The sequence below is a fragment of the Phacochoerus africanus genome, chromosome 2, assembly GCF_016906955.1.
Source record: "Phacochoerus africanus isolate WHEZ1 chromosome 2, ROS_Pafr_v1, whole genome shotgun sequence".
NCBI classification, from domain to species: Eukaryota; Metazoa; Chordata; class Mammalia; order Artiodactyla; family Suidae; genus Phacochoerus; species Phacochoerus africanus.
Window position 1 is genome coordinate 16,985,667 of NC_062545.1, and position 22,955 is coordinate 17,008,621.

General features: G+C 43.5%; 1 protein-coding gene across 2 annotated transcripts in view; it reads right to left on the reverse strand.

Moving 5' to 3' along the window:
* The window catches only part of UST (uronyl 2-sulfotransferase), a 294,010-nt gene that overhangs the window by 170,246 nt on the left and 100,809 nt on the right, over positions 1 to 22,955 (reverse strand). For both annotated transcript variants that reach the window (XM_047769980.1, XM_047769979.1), the window contains exon 2: positions 6,297 to 6,340. In XM_047769980.1, coding sequence (XP_047625936.1) covers positions 6,297 to 6,340 — 44 coding nt within the window. The remainder of the gene's footprint in view (positions 1 to 6,296; positions 6,341 to 22,955) is intronic.

Consider the following 22,955-nt stretch of genomic DNA (forward strand, 5'->3'; position numbering starts at 1 on the left):
TATCTATATATAGATATAGATATAGATATATATCTCCACCACAGAACCATGTACTCTCATAGTCTTTGAAACCTCAAGATGCAACTAGATTATACAGTGTTAGATGGCAGGGATTATCTTCAGTGTTCATCATGTCTTCCTGATACCTAGCACAAAGGAGTCACTCAATAATTAACTGATACTAATGGGAAATTATTTTCTGAGGGGTGAGTAAGAAGGACTATTCTTTATTGCCAGTCATTGCTAGGTGCATATAAATGTCACCTTAATTAATATTATCATTTCTCATTCATTTGGGGATTTCTTAGCATAACAAATTGTAAACCTTCTTCCAAAGAACCTGTTTAAAAATAGAATTTTGAATACTTATAAACAAAAATAATATATCAGTAGTAAATGTCAAAATACCTGTCTATATAAATGTAGACATCTGTAATATATCTTAGCCCTCAATATACCATCAGGATTCCTTGGACTCAATTTCAGTGTTTCAGATTTTTTTTTTTTTTTGAGCAGTTCTGACCATGTGTATGGATTAACATTTCTTGACTTTGTGCCAAAGAAAATATACATTTTTTAATAAAGAGAATAGAACTCCCTTTACCTTGCAATTAACATATAATAGGCCCATAAGGTAATTATAATTATATAATTATAATAATGTATAATACAAATAATATAATAGCCATATAATAACGTCTACTAATCTTGTTAAAAAAATTAAGATCTAGGAGTTTCAGTCATGGTGCAATGGAAATAAATCCGACTAGGAACCATGAGGTTTCAGGTTTTATCCCTGGCCTTGCTCAATGGGTTAAGGATCCGGGGTTGCTGTGAGCTGTGGTGCAGGTTGCAGACACAGCTCGGATCTGGCATTGCTGTGGCTTCTGGCATAGGCTGGCAGCAACAGCTCCAATTAGACCCCTCGCCTGGGATTCTCCATATGCCATGGGAGCGGCCCTAAAAAGAGACAAAAAAAAATTAAGATCTATTATGGGATCTTAATGATTTTTCCTATATCTTGAAACACTTTGCTACTTCATCATCCTAAAATAATTACCTACCAATTAATTACATATCAATTTTTTCCCAAATATGCTTTAAAAAAGACTAAAAATGGCTGTCCAGTGATGACTAGAATGTTCTGTTCTATGTTGTTCAATAAAGTAGCAGTAGCCACACACGGCTGCAAAGAATCTGATATGTGGCGAGGGCAACTGAAAAAGTGAATTTTTATGTTTCTAGTTTTAATTAATTTAAATAGCAATTTGAGCCTATTGGCTACTATACTGAACCATGCAGGCCAGGAGAACAATTGACTGGGGAAATACACTGTCACAACTGCATCTCTCTTCGGAGTTTATTGTGTTGCCTAAAGTGTGGCGCCATCTTTACCAGACGACTGGAGACACCATCTTTGCAGTTTGCTTTTAACTTTCATTGAATAGAGTGGAGAACTCAGAATGTTTCATTCCTGCCTAGAATGATAAAGAGAAGAAAATCGATGGAGGGAGGGGTTCCCAGGCATGAGAATAAGCATAGAGCTTAGTCAGAGAACACTCAAGACCCTGCCACTGCTGCTGATCATGAGCGTGAAACCTCAGACCACAAGTCTCCAGATGATGATGTCCTAGATGCATACATTTCTAAGAACAAAAGGAAAATACGGTGTCCTCATGCAGTTAGTCATCAAGGGGAAGGACTGCATCAAACACGACTTTGCAACAAGAACCTGGACCATCCCAATTTGCTAAATGAACATGGGACAATGTTTTATCTTTGATGATGTTTATACCCCAAAATGTACTCTATATACAGCTGGTAAATGAATAAATCCTGACGGTGGGTATGTATACAAAGGTAATTGGGAGGAAAAAAATGAAAAACTCCATCTTTTGACACTGGACTGATATTTTAAAAAGGTAAAAAGGTCCATTGGACCCAATGATAAACGGTGCTTAATATTCTTTTTCTAGTATACTGAGAGTTAAAGCTTGTTTACTGTACCAGTCAAGGTACCAGAGAACTTACATAAAAGGGTAAAACTCCAGAAATAAGGTAAAACATTTACTGTCGTTATATTAAATTAGTAATCTTGAAATGGTTAAAAGTGTGACTCCTGGAGCTACACAGCCCTGGGCTGGAATCCCAAGTCCAATACTTGGTGCATGACTTTTGGCAAGTTATTCAGCCTAAGATCCGGTTCCCTCATCTGTAAAATAGGGATTAAATAATTACTTCCTCTCCTATAGAGTTTTATAGAGGCCGAGCTTGCATGCAAAGTGCTTAGCAGAGTGCTATGGATATCAGCTATGGATGGTGATTTTATTTTCCTTGAGTTGCTCAGACCAGCTCTTCTTACCTATCAGATTTCCAACATACGTGGAATGATAACTGTGCCCTATTTGCAACCTCCAGAATTTATCATTGCCAACGCCAGCAGCTCACGTCGGGGCCCTAGTTCCAGGTGAGGCGAAGCCAGGAGGGAGGAGACTTCACCTTCAGAGGTCAGGCTGCTCCTGGGGGTGGGGGTGGGGGTGGGGTGGGGTGGACAGCACTGCAGACGTTGCTGCAAGAGGCCAGAGCACCTCCAGGTTTGCAGCCCAACTTTCGTCTTCTCTTACATGAGGAGCTTTCCCCCTAATTTTTAGACTGGCCAAGCATTACTTTAATGAACTCAAATTCTACAGCAAATTGGGAAAAGAGCAAAAAACCTCCTGAAATCTCACCGTCTGGAGTAAACATCATTATCCTTCTAGGCTCTTCTCTGTACACACACACACACACACACACACAACTTTTTATGCAGTGGGATCACACTACACTGCTTATTTCATGCCTGTTTTTGTACTCAAGAATATCCTTCTAATTCATCCAATAGTGAGCTACATGCTCAGTCTCAGCAGGACTCTAACCTTAAACCACTAAATTCTATGTCCACACAAAGCGGTCATAAAAAGTGGTCGACAAAAGAAAATATTAACATCTGCCTTTGAATAACGACTTAGATCAAAAACAGGGGTGAGCTGTGAGGTGAAAGGGGATTTTAAAAAGAAGCCAAAATCAGAGGTCTTTGGTTCTTTTGCATGAAAATCCTGGAGAGAATGAAGACCTGGGCTCTGTGCTGCGTGGCCCACGCCCCGTTCCCTGCATGGCTATTACTTGTGGAATGTGAAACTTGTGGAACTGAACTTTTAATAAAACGAGAACTGGCCTGTTAACCTCAGTACATTTTCAGGGTTTAAAAACCTTCTTTTATCTACATCACAGCTCTTTCGATCTTGGCATCACACAGTTCTTTCTGAGTGCTAAACAAATATAAGACTGGGTCGGTCTGGGCTCAGTCTTGCTTTCCCCTGCCAGGCTGGGGTTCATTCCGGAGGCCACGCATGTGAGTCCTTATCCCCCCCCTGGATGCCACTGTGTCCCTGAATATGCCAGGGGGCTGCTGACCTAAATGACTGAGGCCTCACCTCGGGGGAAGCTCTGGAATCCTGACCTCATCACTTCTGGGATTCATTTCCACGCTGCCAGAAGTAATAAGCACGGATGAAAAGATATTAACAGATCGATATTATTTTTGCCCATTTTTATATTCTTCTTATTATTTTGGCTACTGCTTAGAAAGGTAAGAGCATTTTTTGCTCCTAGATAATGAAAGCACAGTTGCGGTGAAAGAAACCTGTATTATATAAACTTCTGCTGCTGAAAGAGATTGTGCTCACGGTTTTTAAACTCGGACCAGTGTTGATAAAGCTGGATTTATTCTGAGAATGATCTAACATGATCTGCTATGACCTGATGGTTTTTGTGTGTTGCAGGGGGCCTTGGCTGGGGCTGGTGGAGGAGGGTGTGCAGACCAGACTGCAGGGGGGGAGAATGCCCAGCCAAGGAAAGCCCTGCTGGGGCAAGGGCAGAGCGCCCAGCAAATACAGAACCCGGGTGCCAAGGACACGGGCATAGAGGCAGGAGGATGGCCAACTTGGCAAGAGCAAGGTCCTCAGGCAGACTCACAGAGTGTCCCCAGGATGGCGTTCAAGAAGGCAAGTTTCCATAAAGTGGACCTGGGTCTTCAGACCAGGTAAAACTCCGCTTATCAAGCTGGGACCCCAAGTAATGGGCTGATATGTCATTGAGGGAAACAGCTAGTAGATCCCACAAATGGGGCCACCAAACCCCCTTCCCTGAAGAGCAGTGTGGGTGGTGGGGGTTCACTTGGCCCTCCTTAGTAAAGAAATGCAGTGAGTGCTGAAGGAACCCAGCAGGAGATCCACACCATTCTCCTCCCCCACCCCCATTTAGTTTCCCTCCTAAGCCCATTATTGACTAAAGAAAATATATTTTCACTAGAAGAAAAGTTACAATTATATTAATTAATAACCTCTGTATAATAAGTCATGCCATGATCTCTAGACTATTAGCAGTAAAAAAAAAAAAAAAAAAATGTTCAGGGAAATGGTTTTCTTTGTATTCCTGGCGTTTAGAGCAACACTTCTCAAATGTGGTCCCCAGACCTGCAGTATCAGCATCACTTGGGAGCTTGTTAGAAATGCACCTTGGACCAACTGCATTGGGCAGTCAGGGGTATGAGCCCAGCAAATCATGTTTTAACAAGTCTCCAAGAAATTCTGATGCAAGCTACAGTTTGAGAACCCTGGCCTTAGTGGAAAGAACCTGGGATGGGAGCCAGGAGACCGAATTCAGATTCCAGTTCTGGATTCCATGGTCCGGTTAACAGTCACACTGTGCCTTCCTGTGTTTCGAGGCTCATGCAAGGATGTGAGAACATGGAGATGAGCTAGATATGATTATTATCCTCAGATACTATCTAATCCTCTCCATTCCTCTTGCTTCTCCAGGGTAGTGGCCATCTGGTTGTTGCTCTTGTTTTCTTTCACATTGGTTTCCTAGTGCCTGCAGCATCACAGGCACTCGATGTATATGCAGTGGACCAAGCGGTAAGCCATTCACCACTGTGATAAATACTACTGTACTGTTCATCCATAATCTTAATGCTAGGAGTTCCTGTCGTGGCACGTGGTTAACGAATCCGACTAGGAACCATGAGGTTGTGGGTTCGATCCCTGCCCTTGCTCAGTGGGTTAAGGATCCGGCGTTGCCGTGAGCTGTGGTGTAGGTTGCAGACGCGGCTCGGATCCCGGATCCTGTGTTGCTGTGGCTCTGGCTCCGATTAGACCCCTAGCCTGGGAACCTCCATATGCTGCAGGAGCAGCCCTAGAAATGGCAAAAAGACAAAAAAAAAATAATCTTAATGCTATTCTAGTCTAGTTAACACTGGCCAGCGTTTATTTAATGCTTATTATATGCCAGGTGCTGAGTACTTGTCACATATCAGCTCGTTCAGTCCTTATAGATGTCCTATACTATGGATCATATTTTTTAATCCCACTTTGCACATTAAAAATATTAAGTAATTTGTCCAACATCATATATTGATAGTGTAGAGCCCGAGATGAACCCAGAAACACCTTATTCCAAAGCTCACGGTCTTAACTGTGATGGCTTTCTTCTTCGAATCCCACCAATTCACAAGCCAATTTCAGGGTAAATTTCTAGCCTCTAAGGTTAATGGCTGATTATCTTCTCACTAGGCGCTTACACCTGCACTTTGCAGGCATCATCTTAAATGGTCAAAAAGAGTGTCTATAGTTTTCTCATTTTTCAGTAGGTTGATAGTTGCTTTTCAGTGCACTTGAGAAAGTCGTAGTGGTGGAGAATAGCACGAATACCTCACTGGCCTCTGCTGACCCTTAAAAGTCAGACCAGAGTTGCTTCTAAGAACAAAAGTGGTTATGCAGGCCAGGCCAGGGCAGCTTCAAGAGGGGACTGGCAGAGAGGCCGGTTTACAGGGGGCAGGGCCTTGGGTGGAGTATTCCAAGCATGGCAGGAGGTAGAAGAAGGGGCAGATGTGAGTCTAGCCCAAGGTCAAAGGCATGAGGAGGCTGGGCTTCGGACTTCACATTGTAGGTCAGCATGGATGCAGAGGCAAGTGAGGCAGCCAACAGGAGAAGCAGTCACACGTCTGAAGTCGGCCTGAGGCTCCGGCGCCTGGGACAGCTACGGCTACTGATGGAATGATGGCTCTCGCTCCCTTGCCATTTTGGCTCTCTTTGCACGCTTCCTTTTTCTATTGACTATTAGTAAAGCTTAACTGGACATCTGCTATCTGCTATTCTCCTCTGAACAATTCAAGGCCAGGAGGGGTCTAGTTGGGGTTGGTGGAGGGTGTAGGTACTGAGAAAAGGAAAAGGGGATTCATACCACGAAGATCTTACCTTACTAGGAGGTGGTCCATGGTCGTCCAAATAAGTGGAATTTCCTAAAAAAAAAAAAAAAGTTGACAAATTAATAGTTTTAAACCTGCAATGAATTTCATGCAAGGTACTGAAAAGAAGTATTCTAGATATATTTCCATTTGTACAACAGAATCAAAGAAAAATGGGCAATTAATCTCCAGTTTGGTGGGATTTTGCTGATACTACCAGGCTTGGTTAATAGGTGCAGCAGTTACAAACATTCTACCCACGTGGGTATGTAAGCACACAGACATACACATGCTGAGACACGCACTATTACACCTCACCCAGTATCTGTCGAGTTTACTTCAGACCAGCGGTTCTCAACCTTCAGTGTATATCAGAGTCACAGCAGGCCTTGCTGAACCACAGAGCCCGACCCCACTCTCAGAGTTTCAGATTCAGTAGCTGAGAATCTGCATTTCTACCAAGCTCCCAAGTGATGCTGAGGCTGCAGGTCCCGAAAGCCCACTTTGAGAACCATTGTAGTGTTATTCCACTTGGGCTTTTTCTTTTTTCTTTTTGTCTTTTTAGGGCCACACCCTCAGCATATGGAAGTTCCCAGGGTAGAGGTCAAATCAGACTACATACAGCCTCCGGCCTACACCACAGCCACAGCAACGCCAGATTTGAGCCACATCTGTGACCTATACCACAGCTCTCAGCAACGCCAGATCTTATAACCCACTGAGTGAGGCCAAGGATCGAACCTGCATCCTCATGGATACTAGTCAGGTTCGTTATGGCTGAGCCACAAAGGGAACTCCCCCTTCGCTTTGTCTTGATGGTCAATTTCCCTTCATCTTTTCAGTCTAGCTTGCTTCCGAAGCTTGCCTTTCTTCTTTGATAGCCACTTAGGGGCATGTGTGTTTTCCAAATGCGTGGTTTTTGTTTCCTGATGAATAAAGACTCAGGGGGGTTCTGACAGGAACTAAAGCTTATTGAGTTCCTTCTATGTAGCAGGTATTCTGCTAAGCGATTTACAGGTATTCATTCGCTTAATTCAAACTTCAGAGGTGAATTATAATTACCCCACATCCAGAGAGGAGAACAGAGCCCTGGAGAAATCCACTAATTTGCTCACAGTCACACAGCTGCTAAACTGCATAAAGGAAAAGACCGGTTTTTCCAGAAGGTGCATGGGCATCTGCTCATCTGAAAAACCCACCTGGAGTGCTGCCAACTCCAGCTTTTGCACAGCCTGGGCGCTGCCAACATTACCAGCTGGCAACATGGTGGACCGTGGCAGAGCCAAGGATGTGGCCCACATAGGGGAAAGTGAAGATAACCATTTTGTTCCTAACAGAACAAGATCTGGGAAATACCAGAAATGCAAGAAGACTTCTAGAAGACAGCAGATTAGAGAATAAGGTTAATGTCCTAGTTGGAGTCAACAAAGGGTGCTTTTTCAGGAGAGAGCAAAAGTCACAGAAGAAATTGGACTGAAAAGGGGAAGCAGTGTTTAAGCCAGGGACAGCTCAAGGGGGGAAATTGATCCAAGCATGACAAATAAGTAGGTTTGGTGGATAGATATTTTCCATACTGAGGCATCATCCAACCCTTTTTTTCTTTCAGTCTTCTGATTTCTCACCCCCACGATGTGCTCAATGGCTATTCTCTAACTGGCTACTTGTATATGGCACAGACCAGAGGGGTCCAAATTTCATGCACAAGATGCTCCAACAGCCTGGACTGCTCGTGATTGGGTCATTTTCAGGAGCTTTTGAAATGTGAACGCAATGACCAATTTGCCAGGTCTTAATTATTATGCTGCACTCTGCTGGGAACATACATGAACAGGAAGTAGATCTCCATCTGACTCTGTAAAGAAGACTTGCAGAAAATACCCAGGAACATGGTTGCCTAAGTCTGGAGAGACGGTCAGAATGATTCCACCATAATGCAGCTGGGATGGCTGCAGAGGGTTCCCGCCTGCTCATTGTGGGAACGTGTCTTCCCCAGGAGGGATTTGAGAAATTCTAACACACTCCAGCATGTTCTCCAGGTAGTCATCTCAGGAATCAAAGGGAGCTCAAATAACTAAATGTTTCTAAAATCCTAAAAGTTTCCAAGTTCGCAGAAACTCCTAAAAAAGAAGGATTTCAATGTCCACCCGCGACCTCCAGCTCCAGACGTGCATATCCACTGAGTCCTTAGCAGCTCAGCCTGGGTGTCTGCAGGCATCTTGCCCCACACTGGTCCAGACAGAACTCTGTCTCTGCTCCTAGGCCATCCTCCAAATTGTGTCTCTCCTGTGTTCATTATCAGGTTAGGCAACACATCCCTTCCAACAGGCCCCAAAGCCCAAGTCACCTTTGACCCACCTCTTCCCCTTCCCCTATATCTGTACCAACCCGTGTGCAAGACCCGCTGGCTCAGCCTTCAGAGTATTACTCACACCTGACAACTTCTCACCAGCCCCTCTGGGCCAACCGGGAGAGCCCCCTCTCCATCCATCAGCCATTTTCTCCCCTACGATACAGCAACCAGACAGATCTTGCCACCTTATTCATCTGGCCATGTTAGCCTGCGGCATAAAATCAATTTCTCTAAGAACAAAATAAGCAATCCACACTGTGGTCTCTAACCCTACAGGACCCAGGCCCCACCTCCTGCCACACTGCCGCGATCGCAACAGCCTTCTCTCTGCTCCAAAACACACCAACCTAGTGTCAGCCAGGGACCTTCTGCACCGGCTCATGCTGGCTCTTTGCTCTACCAGGATAAGTCCTTTCCTGCTCCCTTCATTCAGGCTCAGGTCAAATGTCCCTGCTTTCTCAGCTCTTCTCTCCTTCCCTTTCTGGCTTATTCCTTTCTTTCCCATCCTCCCTCTCTCATCATAAGACACCATCTCTTTCTGCACAAAGAGAGGACCAGGGCCCACGAGTGTTGGTACCTGTACCACGGACCCCACCATCACCGCCACCAGCAGATCCCCGAGCTCGCATCCACAGCTATGTTCCTGTGCTTTATTAGAACACCGAGGCTCGAAGGACCTCGCACTAGTAACAGAGGTATGGGAAGGGAAGAGAAAAGCTACCTGAATAAAAAGTATTTCTTTAGCTAGAGACAGCAAGTTTTTACTCTCCGAGGGTATAAATGTATTATGTTTTTGGTGTTTAGGCAGAGCTTTTCATCCTAGGAGCTTACCCTTCCACAGTGCAAAATAAACAAGATTGTCAGAACTTTCCAACCTGAAGCTGGTAACCTGTGGGCTGTGGAGATCAAAGGCTGAGCACTGTTATCAAAACGAGCTTCCCTGAACAGGCTCGCGGGCATCAAAGAGGCTGCTGCTGCTACATCCTGGAGAGGATTCTATGGAGGGTGCCAAGCTGTGTGGAAGAAAGAACAGACCCAAGCCCTCAGGGTCTCTGGGCTTAAAGTTCACAATGGAAATTGGAAAAGAGAAGGCGGATGAGGGCTGACATCTGACAAGGATGTGGAACCAGGATGCAGGACAAGGGCTTACCTGCCGCCCACTTCACTGTCCTGCGAATGTTCACTTTCCAGCCCCCAGGCTCCAATCCTTGTCATTTCTGGAGGCCTGGAGGGGCATATCATTTCACTTCTTTCCTAAGCCACGTCTTTAGAGCTCTGATTTCTGCCTCTTTTTCGTGTCTCATGTTCTTCCTTGGGGGATCAAGGATTACAGCATCCTGTCAAGTTAGGGGGAAAAGGAGAGGCACACACCCCACATGCTTCCCCTCCTACCATCAGTCAAGCTTTTAGAAGGGCCTGGCTCCACACTGCCAAGAAATCCTAGCTGGGCTGGCAACGCGATAAACCTTATGCAGAAGGTCAAGCTTCTGTAATTCTGCTTCGGTGGAGCAGGTGGAGACGGCGAGGTGGCTGTGGGTCTGAAGCAACAACACACCAGCCCTCCAAACTCTCTGTGCTGGTCTGTACCCTGGTGGTGGTCGTGGTTACGTGGCTCTATCCAGGGGTTAAGACCAATCCAGATGTAGAAACCACCACCACCAAAACAGCCATGGTTTAATGGCTTAAAAAACGCCCTCACTAGAAAGCAAGTGATCTCAGACTTTGAGACCAGTTCAACTAGAACACATTCTAAGCCTCCGCCTGCCCACCTAGCTCTTCCTGATGGAGCCCTCCCAGCGAGGGTGTAAATATAACACCAAAGACCACGTGTGAATGTGCCAAGGTGGTACGTCCAAGTACACAGGAGTGACTGTTTGTGTCCTTGTGAGAGCAATGATACAAAAAACCAGATTTAATGCACCCAGATGGACAGGGTGAATCTCACTTTCCTAACACAGAACTACCCCCAGGACAAGTGGAAGTGTCACTCCACTCTGAATAAACTGCTTCACCTCCTCAAAGTCTTCCACACACACATCTGTAAAAATGAAATAAGCTCACAGCTCACTGTAATGAGGACATGAGGGTAAATCTCATTCTATGAATGCCTAGAACAACAGCTGCACATACTAAGTCCCTGCTTTGTTGCCAGCAGTACTGGTGGTACTGAGTAGCAGTACCAGGGCAAGACCCCTTCACTGCCTCTCCATCTTTCCACTCAGGGGTCTTCAATCCTCACTGCACAGCCCACTGCCTGGAAGAATTTTTAAGGAATGTGGGTGCCAGGCCCCAGCCTTCGCTCTCCTGATTTAATGATGTGTGGACAAGTCCTTTGGCAACTGGTATTTTCTCAAGTTCTTCAGGTAATTCTAATGTCTGGTCAGGGTTGGGAATCACTGAGCTACAAAACACGGATTAAGGTCCTTGATAATTGAGGCTCAATCTCACTTTCCAGAAATAAAAAGTAACAGATCTTATGGTGGATCTTCACCCCAGTCACTGCCATTATTTCTGGTGAGAGATTGTACACCATGAGTTTCACGCCAAAGCAGACTGTGGCGGGGGCCGGGGGGCAGGTACCCGGGGATGGCTGACCAGGCAGCTCCCATCAGCCCCTGCTCCAGGGGCCAGGCTACTTACAGCCACTTGAGTGTCACCAGGTACAAAGCACCTCTGGGCACAGAGATGACCCTTGAAGCCACATGGGCTGCCCAGGCCTTTCTGGGACTCCACAGAGCTTAAGTTTCTGAGCTTACATTTTCAAAATATATTAGTTCCTGGAAACAATGCCTCATATATGTTGTTCTGCTGACCCTCTTCTTTCATGGTAAAAAGGGAGGTAGATGCATAATCTTCCCTCTGCCCAGAGCTTCCCTAGACCCACACTCAACTTAAATGAATAGGGGGATTATTCTACTAGTCCTAGAGACATACAGGTTTGATCCCTGCACACACTTTAGGCCCCACAAAGACTTGAAAGGAAAACGGCTCTAGAACATCTGAAGCAAAGACACCGTCTGGTCCCAGCGCATGGAGGCGACGTGTCTTTCCAGGCTGGGGCCCCGGAGTGGAGCGGAGGTGAGGGAACCTACTGCCATGCCCACGTGCATCCAACAGAGACCAACACAGCCTGATAAAGAAGGAACTGCCAGAAACACTGACACGGAAGGCCTATTGAAGAGAATTATTAATGTGCCCCATGTTTTAAGTAGCAACTGTCGCTCCTAAATAAGAGCGTGTGTGTGTGTGTGTATCTGTGTGTGTGGGTGGGTAGGTGGGTGGAAAGGAGCCCCAGGGGAATCATTTAATGGATTCAGGGAGACACTGCTAATAGAAGTCACTGTCACTGGTAACAGGAATGGAAGCCCAGGGGTGACCGAGGGAAGAGTGCAGGCTCCAGAACAGAGTTCGAATGTCAGTCCTGCCCCGCATTGGCTAAGTGACCTTGGAAATACCACCTCATTTCCCTGAGGATGAATGCCCCCATTTGCAACAGAGAACATTAATAATAGCACCTAAATCATGAGGTTGTTATGAAAATGAAACAGGATGTGTGCAAAACACTTTGCATGGTGCCAGCCTGGTGCGGGAATTGCTCAATGAATAGGAGCTACTTCCTCATCTTATGTTACCCAATTCGATCCTTCATATTCAAGTTTATAACATTATTTATTATAGGGGAAATCAAAGAGAATCCTCAGGCTAGGAGAGTAGTCTATTGTATTAAAAATGAATACTACTCTAAAATAACTACTTGATATTTTCTATTACTACCCAATACTGGCTTCACAGGCCCTCCAAAATACACACAAAAAATTTTTGCCAATTGTTTGAAGTGCCTTTAGCAATGTGCAAATGAACTTATAAAGCCTTCTGGGGATATAATTTATTCTTGACTCTAAGTCTGACATTAGCAGCTCTATTTTTGCCTGAATTGATCCCTGAAGAAGAAAAATGTTTTCATTCTAATTCCTCTTATGGAAACTATAACATGCATTAGTGTCAATGTCACAAAAGCCGCCTCTATTCTATGTCAATTTTGATCAAAAACCAGCAGCTCTTTTCAAGAGCCTTTCTTTCAGGCACCCTTTTATTTATTTATTTGTTTTTATTTTTTATTTTATTTATTTATTTATTTATTTTGTCTTTTGTCTTTTTAGGGCCTCACCTGTGGCATACGGAGGCTCCCAGGCTAGGGGTCTAATCAGAGCTATAGCCACCAGCCTACGCCACAGCCACCGCAACACGGGATCCAAGTCACATCTGCGACCTACACCCACAGCTCACGCAACGCCAGATCCTTAACCCACTGAGCAAGGCCACAACCTCATGGTTCCTACCTAGTCAGATTCGTTTCTGTTGCACCACGATGAGAACTCCAGGGACCCTTTTAAAATCATCATCATAAGCAACTCGAATCCTTTCCTTTCTTGATCCAGAAGCAGCCATTTCACATAGGATATTGGTTACCTTCAGCACAGCCACACGGCTGCATCGCACCCCCCCGCCGCCGCCCGCCCAGGAGTCTGGGCCTCTGATAAGACACTATTAATGAAGGAGTCCGGGTGGAAGGCAGCGCTGCAGCCCCAGCTCAGTCCTTGCCAAAAAATTATGCTAATGCCACACTTTCCACCGTTAACCATGGGTTCCATTTCCCTAAGAGGCAGCTGTCAGCACACACCAGCCGTGGTTAACAATGAGGAGTTTGTGTGCTGAGTAAATGCCTCCAATAGCTCCATTTCTTATAATTAACACAGCCCCAAAGACGCTGTAAAGGGGGAGAATTGCTTGCACAACTTTATTTAAGCCTTAATAAAATTATTTTCCACTAAAGTAAAACAAATGGCTTTATTAACGATCAGTGCTTAAATATCTTTTTAAAAATATCTTTTAAAAAATCTTGACTGTTCACCCAACCAGTTACCAAAGGCAAAAATATCCTGAAAATACTTTCTCGAGCCTAAATGATAAAAAAAAAAGAGCATTCCAGACCCTGAAAAAAAATCCGAATTGTTATCAATTGTGATTTAGAAAGTGGCTTCCATTTCTAATTTTAAAAGCAAAGTAATGCTTTTCTCTGTGTATTTCAGGATCAAAAGCACTGTGTTGTGTTATATCACATTGCTTTTTTTTCCCCATTAAATCTGAATACACATTATAGTATGTCAAGGGTACATTTGTAGAAGGAAATTACTTTTGGAATGAAATGATCAGTGCAATACTGTTATAATAACAACCTAAATATAAATATGAATGATTGCCAAACTAGCTCGGGAATCCATTGTAATTGTATTATATGATCTCAGGCAGGTAGGAACAAAATATCAAAGAGAGATGGAATCGCTTAGGTTTCTGTTTCATTCCATTAGATTTTCCTCCCAAAGTAATGACTACAGTCAACTGATCCCACCTTTGTGACTATAATACACCCATTTACAGAGCAGCTCCAGCCCTCCACACCCCAAGGCTCCAACCAGAGCCAGCTAAATCTTCCACCAGGACCTAGCCATCATGAGCACAGACACTTTCCATCATATGCTTATTGCATGAAGCACCCCGAGGAATGTAGTGAAAGACAGGCAGGAGGAAGATGCCTAAGAATCTGCCCTGAGAGAAACAAAACAAGGCCAAAAAAAAAAAAATCCTTCCTTATCATCATCAATGCTGAGCTAAGCTCCGTGCTAAGCACTTGACAGACCTCATCCCACTGCATTTCTATTGACAACCTCTGAGGTCGGAACTACTAGTATCCCCATTTGACAGCAAAGGCTTGGGGAGGAAGTGACCTGCACCACGTCATACAGCCATCAGCAGGTGCTCCTGGATCTGACTGGGCTGCCTGACTCTGGAGCCCTTTTGCCCACCACACACTCCCCACCTTGCTCAGAGATTCTGGCTTGGGAGCCATAGGTGCGTGGAGATACTCAACCCTTCAGCTCTCAGTGAACCTCAGGCTGATCAGTCTGGGGCTACTCAGGGATGCGCTAAGCGAAGTGGGGTCTGAGCCCTCTGTGTAACATCCAGGCAGGACCCTCACGACTTCACCCATCTAACAGTTATCAAGGTCCTAGTCTATGCTGGGCCCTGTGCATGAGGATACAGGCATGAGTGAAAAGATGTGACTGCTGTCTTTCTTGGTCAGCTTGGGCTGCTATAATAATTCACCATGGACCGGGTGACTTAAACAACAAACATTTATCTCTCACTGTTCTGGAGATTGGAAGTCTGGGATCATGGTCCAGTGTGGTCCAGTTCTCCTTCTAACTTTCAGATGGCTGCGGACTTGCTGTGTCCTCACACGGTAAAAAGAGAGAGTCTTAGCTCTTCCCCTTCTAGATAGGACACTAATCCCATCATGGGGGCCCCAGCCTCATAACCTCATCTAAACCTGATTACTATATGAAGTGCCCACCTCCAAGTACCATCAAATTAGGGGTTAGGGCTTCAATACATAGATTTTAGGAGGATACAAAGAGTCCACAGCACTGGTCCTCTGAAGTCTGCAGGAAAAATGGATGAGAAACAAGTGATTACAAAAGTATTCAGCTGCACTTGTGATGAATTTTATAAGCAGTAAAGTACTAGGTGGTGTGAGAAGGAGCAGGAGAAACTCCTTAACTCAAGGAAAAGAAGGAGTGAGGTCAAAGAAGATGGTGAGTCTAAGTTAAAAATGTCTCTGTCACCTTGAACTCAAGATCAGAAGGCAAAGTGTCATTTAAGAGGCAAAGGGAAGTTTTTGCAAAGATGTCAAGGATTTGAAATCAACTTACATGTATATGGAGCTCTAATATTCCCATGCATCATCTCAGCAGCCCCCATCCCCATCAACCCTGAGAGGTCAACAGGACAGATGGAAGGTCTTTTTCCACAGGGGAGAACTGAGCCCAGATTCACACATCTGGAGGTGTCAAAGCTGGACTTGAACTTGGCTTCAAGCTCGCAGGAACCCCAGTCCACACTATCTCAGGGCTCTGTGCACAGTGGGACAGCGAACAGTTTGGAGAGTTTCCTAGGGCCATTGCATGTACCAAAACATCACTGTGAGCCTGGAGGAAGGCTGACCCCAGAATCCAGATGGAAGAACTCTCTGTGGACTGAGTAAGGAAACACCAGGGGAAGGTCATCGGTGGGCCTTGTTGATGTTCTACAAATGCAATAACTCTTGCTGAGTTGCGAATCACTACTTTCTTAAAGACCGGTGTCGAGGCATACATATTTTTAAATGAATTAAACATGTTTTTCTGTGTTTCTAGCTCTACCCCCTGCTTGATGGGTTTCTGAGCCATGGCCTGAGGCCATTGGTAAATGAGCATCTGTGTCTTCTATATTCTAAGTGAAACAGTTGTATGTTTGACAGAGAACTACGTGTCACTTGCCAATTCTTTTCATGCTGTAGGAAAATGAGTATGAAAGAACGTTCTACGGGGTGTTTAGTTGTGCACTTAAATCATCTGCATACAAACAAGAGACATGAAGAGTTGCTCATAAATGCTGCTGTGTTGATTTAGAAAGTATGTGGATGAAATGGGTTTGATGGTGAAGTTGGTCTTCTACAGCTGTTGTGGTGCCGATAGAACCCATCTGGGATTATACTTTCATATATATTTTCAAGTAACACAAGGAGGAGATCACAGTTTCTTCTTTACTAGATCTTCAAATGTAAAAGAGGATTTTTAATACAGCAGCAGAAATTCCTGAAGCCACTCAGAACAGTAATCCTCACAAAATGAACTAGCAATCGAACAGATGAGCCTGGTGGTGTCTATTAAAAAAGAGTAGGTTTCAATAAATACATCATCTCTCCCTTTTCTATCTTCCCTCTAGTTCTATTTTGTATCAGATTTAATAGGATTTAGGTGAGATTTTTGTGGTTCATAGAACTATAATATTGGAAGATAAAAGGGAGTCTTATACCTCCATATGCTACTCTGTAGGCACAGATAAACACTTTCCCTCCAAACACAAAAAGGCCAAACAAATAAGTGCCTAAAAATCAGAAATTCCATGCCAAAGATGAGCTGAAGTATGAACACAGGAGAAAGAATGTGAGCACTGCAGCAAATCAGTCCAAGGTGGCAATCCACTTACTGAATGTGACCTTGGGCTAGGTCTTGAATTTCTGGGTTTTAGTTTCCCCACTGGGAAAAGAAGGAAGAATCAAACTTAGCTCTGAGGCCGGTGGGGGGGGGGGGGGGGGGGTAGAACCACATCTATAAACTGCCTGGCATGCATACAATAAAGCATAGCTTTTGTGATTATATTTAAAATAGAGCCAATTTGAAGACATGGTGTGTTCAAGAGAACCTCTTCCAAGTAATCACATGCATAAACATCCCCAGCACTGAAACATGCATCTCTCATTATGCACTAGAATCGCCTGTCACTGCCTTCCTCCACAATTTCCGGGATTTATGATGGGAGGTTATACCTGGGCATGAATGAAATGTAATTTTTTAAAAACCTGGCAGGCTTTGGCTATTTGGATGCTTGTATTATTATTCTGAAAGATAAAGTGTACTGGAAGTCATAAATACTTGAGAGCACAGAGTAGCTGTCTTTTCTAGCAAAGTCTTAATCGTGCCTTTCAACAAAATGAGCTGAGGAAGTGTACCTTCTTTTTTTTTCTTTTTTCTTTTTATTCAAGTGCACTTTCTTATACCCAGCAAGAGGTCTTTCTTAAAAGCCCGGCTGCCCTGAATTCATCATAGATCTGGAAATCTGAGTGCTCTTTCAAAGTTGCAATGAGGAGTTCCCGTCGTGGCGCAGTGGTTGGCGAATCCGACTAGGAACCATGAGGTTGCGGGTTCGGTCCCTGCCCTTGTTCAGTGGGTTAACGATCCGGCGTTGCCACGAGCTGTGGTGTAGGTTGCAGACGCGGCTCGGATCCCGCGTTGCTGTGGCTCTGGCGTAGGCCGGTGGCTACAGCTCCGATTCAACCCCTAGCCTGGGAACCTCCATATGCCACGGGAGCGGCCCAAGAAATAGCAACAACAACAACAACAAAAAGACAAAAAACAAACAAACAAAAAAGTTGCAATGAGTTGCTTGCTTTTCTGAACCACCAAAGGACTGGGTCTGAGGGTGGAGGCACATACAGGACTTGGGTGCAAAGTTGGCTGAACCAGCATGAACTCTGCTGGAGGAAAACTGGAGTTCTTCTTTACAGAAAAACAAACAGCTGGTTTCTGGGTTTTCATGCTTGTAAATTTCAAACACATGCAAGCCTGCTTAGTATCAATTTGCTAATTGGAAGATGCTTCCTAATTAAAAAAAAAGTTTTCTACAACAGCACAAAACATCAATCAAATGAATCTATGCCTACTGCAAATAACTTATCTGTCATGATGCAAAGGAAGCATCAGCTTATCAAGACAGAACTTTCCGTCTAAGGAGTTTTTTGGAAGTGGAACAAGGCTTCCGAGCAGCATCCTCCAAGTGGCAGTGCTGAAGCCATGCCGATCAACCCGGGCCTGGTGTGGAGAAACCTCCTTCGCTGGATGGAAGGAAGTGCCTGGTGACCTCACCACCTTCCTTCCAATTCTCAGATTCCCCAAAGACCCTTCATGGCAACAAGCAAATGACACTGCTCATCTTTTTTAAAAAATCACTTTATTTATCATGTAGATTTCATTCATTTGAGTAAATGTGAATAACATCAAGAACACAGATATCCATGCTATCAAGAAGACATTTTAACATGGGCACGACTATGTCCAGCACAGAATCTGACATAAGAAAAACATATATTTATAACTTCAACCCTGCCTTAAAGAAAGGTAGGAATGGGAAGGGAAAACTGGTTAAATAATGCAAAATGTATTTCTCTTTTAGGATTATACCAACCAAATGACATAAGCATCAAAAAATGTTCTCTCTTGTGAGTGCCAGGCAAAAATGTCCTGATTCAGGCCCACTGAAGTGGGAGGACTGGGGCTGCATGGGGATGAGACAGTCTAATTTCAAGACAAAGGATGGAAATTAGAGTTGAGTGTAGCAGAACTGCAAGGTTCTTGTTAAGGATTCTGCTGCCAAGATTTCACAAGAGAAGCCACAGGCCAGGCAACAGTAAGAATAAGACTCTGGTTGCTCTAGAGGCCTTGAACACTTCTCACTCAAGCAAAGCCATTACAACCCTAAAAAAAAAAAATCATGCTCTGTGAGGGCCATAAAAAAGATAAATAGGAGCGAATGGGAATGCTCTTCCACATAAATACATAACAGAATAATTGAAGAAATCACTCAGCAATGGAGAAAATACATTTCATGACAATGCAAAGAGGCACCAGAGCAAAAATAACTTGGAAGGATTATAAAAATAATAAGGTAGGGTTATAAATAATAGGAGAAATTGAATATGCTAATGAAATCGTGATCATGAAAGCTAGAAACAGAGAAGATTATCCTAGCTAATAGAAACATAAAACGGTAGGAGATGAATTTTTAGGTAGGACACACTTGATCCTTTCCCCTGGTACAGAAAATTAAGGGAAAGGAATGAATATTTATTACGTGCCAATCACGGGTTGTACATGAGACAAATCATTACACACACGTCTCTCATTCAATCTTCAAGTAGATATCGCTTTCTCATCTTGTGGACGAAGAAACCAACCCTCGGAGAGGTCAAAACACTTTCCTGAGGAGGGACAATTAAACAAGCGCAAGTCTAGGCTAGCCTTGGAACAATTCGCTTCCAGAATCCACTGCAGACTCCTCCTCCCACTCAGCTCCACCATCCTGGCTGCTGCTTCTCCCGACAAAGGCCTTGAACACTCCTTACCCTGGATTTTTTTTTTTTTTTTTTTAAATCAGGGATTTAAAAATGTCTTTCAAGCCAGTGAGAGATGTCAGGTTTAGAAACCCATGATAGCGTTTTTAAAAATGTTATTTTATTTCCCAATTACTACATAAGATAACCAATGTTGTCACGGGACAAAGTAGGAAAGAATTTTTAAACGCTTTCTTTTTATATCGACCATACACACATTCTAAAGTTCTCTAAGTGATGTTGCACAAAACTGATTAAGAGATATTTGTCTCAGGAAGAGATTTGTCTCAACTGAAGAGACTCATTCTATTTTTAAATGAGTTCCGTGCATAGTCCTTAAAACACTCAAGTCAAGCTTACAAAACCTTGAAGTCAAGCTTACAAAGGATAGTCTGTTGTTTCCTCACGTACAGTGTTTTATCACCAGTTTTTACCCACTCAAAATATCCACTCAAGCCCCACCTAACTTCTTTCAGTAAGTCTATTTTTCAAAACCCAGCTACACTCATTTGCCTCTTTGAATTTCCACTATTGGGTGGGAATGTGTATGTATATGTATGTGTACACACACACACACACACACACACACACACAATTTCTCCTCCCCCCAGCAAGGAGAGAAGGGTCTACCCTAGCCCTGGAGAGTAATCAAATTTGACTGCTTCATGTTCCATTTCACTTTGGCATGGACTCTGCTGGCCTAAAAACCAAGTGTTTTCTCTTTCTTTACATTTTGATACTAAAAATAAAAAGTAAATGACTTTCCCTAAAAAGCCAAGGAATTTTTAAAAATAACCAGTGTTTCCCTGCTGTACCTCTGATCACAGAATTAAACACCATACTGAAAATTCAATGCTTGATTCATATGCATGGGGAATCATTCCAAAGCTTTAAATACCATGACCCTATGTCCTAAAGGGCACTTACAAAGCAATTTCAAAAATGGGTCCTTTTTGTTATTCCACTCCAGGGATCATTTTCAGCAACTATTCTAATCACTAGTGTTTATAAAAATCACCTAACCAACAGACAGGTCTGTATTTGGAATCAAATTCCTTCACTGCAATCATCCTTGAACGTGCCACACCAAACAGCTTTATCAGGACATCCAAATGAAGTCTGCAGTAGAGACCACCTTAATTTTTAAAGGTTTGAAGCCAACATAACATTCCCAATCATGACCACTTTTAGACCTAAATATTGCAGAGTGCAAAGTAGTATTTTTGATTTAGCTTGTCTAGATTTTAAATTGTTTACGAATAAAACAACATACAAAATGCAAACTGAATTGACAAATATTTTTACTAGCACTGAAAGAGAAAATACACATCAGCCCCTTGGAACCTCTTGGCTTTGCATGGAGAAGCACTGGGTGCTGTGGGGCAAACCAGAGGAACCAGAGGAAAGATTTCAGACCCATTTCACTGCCCAGGAAACTGGACTCTAGAATTTCCTACTTTGTCGAGTTATAATTCTTTCTCTCTCTATGACTGTGGATTATAAAATTTTTAGAAACAGATGAGGATAAGACCCAATTATTACCTCAATACATAATACTCCTGTTCAATTCCTTCAGCGTTTTCATAGTCTCAGAAATCAGTGTGTGAGTTTGCTTTACGCCGTATGTATGTTATCACTCCAAAATACTGCTGCAGGTAAATAAATACTACTCTTTGCAATCAATATACACTCAGATTTTTCCATTTTTTACGTAGGTTCTTCATTCTCATCTGGTGAGTATCCTTGTCTACTGACAGAAAAAAAACGACCAACCTGTGGTTTCTCAACCACTCGCCACCCAGGCCTGGATCAGACAGAAAAAAATAAAGGTAGAGAAGGAATGCTATGCTTCTTCCTCTTAAAACATCTGGGAAATTTTATAAGAGGTAAGGACCCTTGAAGGACACCTGGAATCTGGATCCCAGCTTTACCACTAACAAGTATGTAATAATGGTCAGGTCACTAAGCTTCACTGAGTCTTACCTGGCTCATGGAAAACTGGCTTAACATGAATACAATCAAGCATCTAAAGTCATGGTGTAAACAGTCTGCACTATGAGCTCTGGACTTCTGCACCTGCCCATAGCCCTCTACATATACTCATCGGGCCGTGTTAATTGACTGGCTGACTGATTGACTATATGTTTAGAGGAGGATTAGCGGTCTATGATGGCCAGCCTTAAAGTGGAAGTAATACTTGAGCTGTGCCTTAAGGGGTGGACATGATCCAAGTCAGATGTGATAAAGGCAAGGGCATTTACTGCAAAGGAACAGCATTAAGTGATCAAATGATGGGTAGCATCGGTTTGGCCGATTTGTGTGCTGGGGGAATGGTGAGAACATGGAGGGAGACAAAATTGTAATAATAGTACCTGCAGCTCTTCTTTTTTTTTATTTTTTTGGGGTTTTTTTGCGTGTCTTTTTAGGGCCGCAGCTGCGGCATATGGAGGTTCCCAGGCTAACGGTCTAATCAGAGCTGTAGCTGCCGGCCTACGCCAGAGCCACAGCAGCGCGGGATCCGAGCCGTGTCTGCAAGCTACACCACAGCTCACGGCAACGCCAGATCCTTAACCCACTGAGCGGGGCCAGGGATCGAACCCACATCCTCATGGATGCTAGTTGGGTTCGCTAACCACTGAGCCACCATGGGAACTCCCCTGCAGCTCTTCTTTGATCATTTTTACAATTTGTCATGGACCTTATGGGTGAAAATTTACATGTGAAGCCAAATTCTGTTCACTGAATGTGTTCACTGATTTCAAAATGTTCTTAACCGGGCTTCTCATAAAAACGATCAAAAATCCCCCCAAACCCACCGTGATATACTACTTATTACACCTATATTCTCTTTCAAATACAAAAAAATACATATACACACACACATATGTAGCACCACGTTCTTGCCTATATTTCTCTAATAATCCAACTGTAAGAAATTATTCACAAGAAAACGTTCTCTCTCTGGGGATCAAAAAAGAAGGAAAAGGAGAAAGTCAGGGATTTGACCGTCGTAACACAGTTCAGATACCTTAATTCTCAACCAGTTCTGGAATGAAGACTAACCTGAAATGTAACTCAGGGCAAGTTTATACACCTCGTTCTATTCTAATCAGTTCAAAGGCAGTGCTCCTGACCACGTCACACAGCTTGTGCAGAAACACTTGATTTATATAATATATCAGATAATCCCAGACATTACACAAGAGATGACATGGAAGGGGGCCCACTCCCCGCTCTAGTCGCATCTTTTAAGGAGGCAGCTATGGCATTTACATGATTAAAGAAAAACTAGTGTTAAGGACCTTGGATTAGGAGCACCCCTGCTTGTGCATCTCCGCTGTACTTGCTTCCTGTGCATAGCGTTTAGTTTATCCATAACAGGATTGCACAATGTTATGCTAATGGGTTTGACTCTGGTTTTGTTTATTCTGTGAATGTTTATCATATTACCTTACATGAAATCAATCAAAAGATAGTTTTCAAAGTTGGAATTTTTTGCCTAAATACAAGGGAAGAAATGTTTCACCTGGCAAATGACTTTTCGTCAGGTC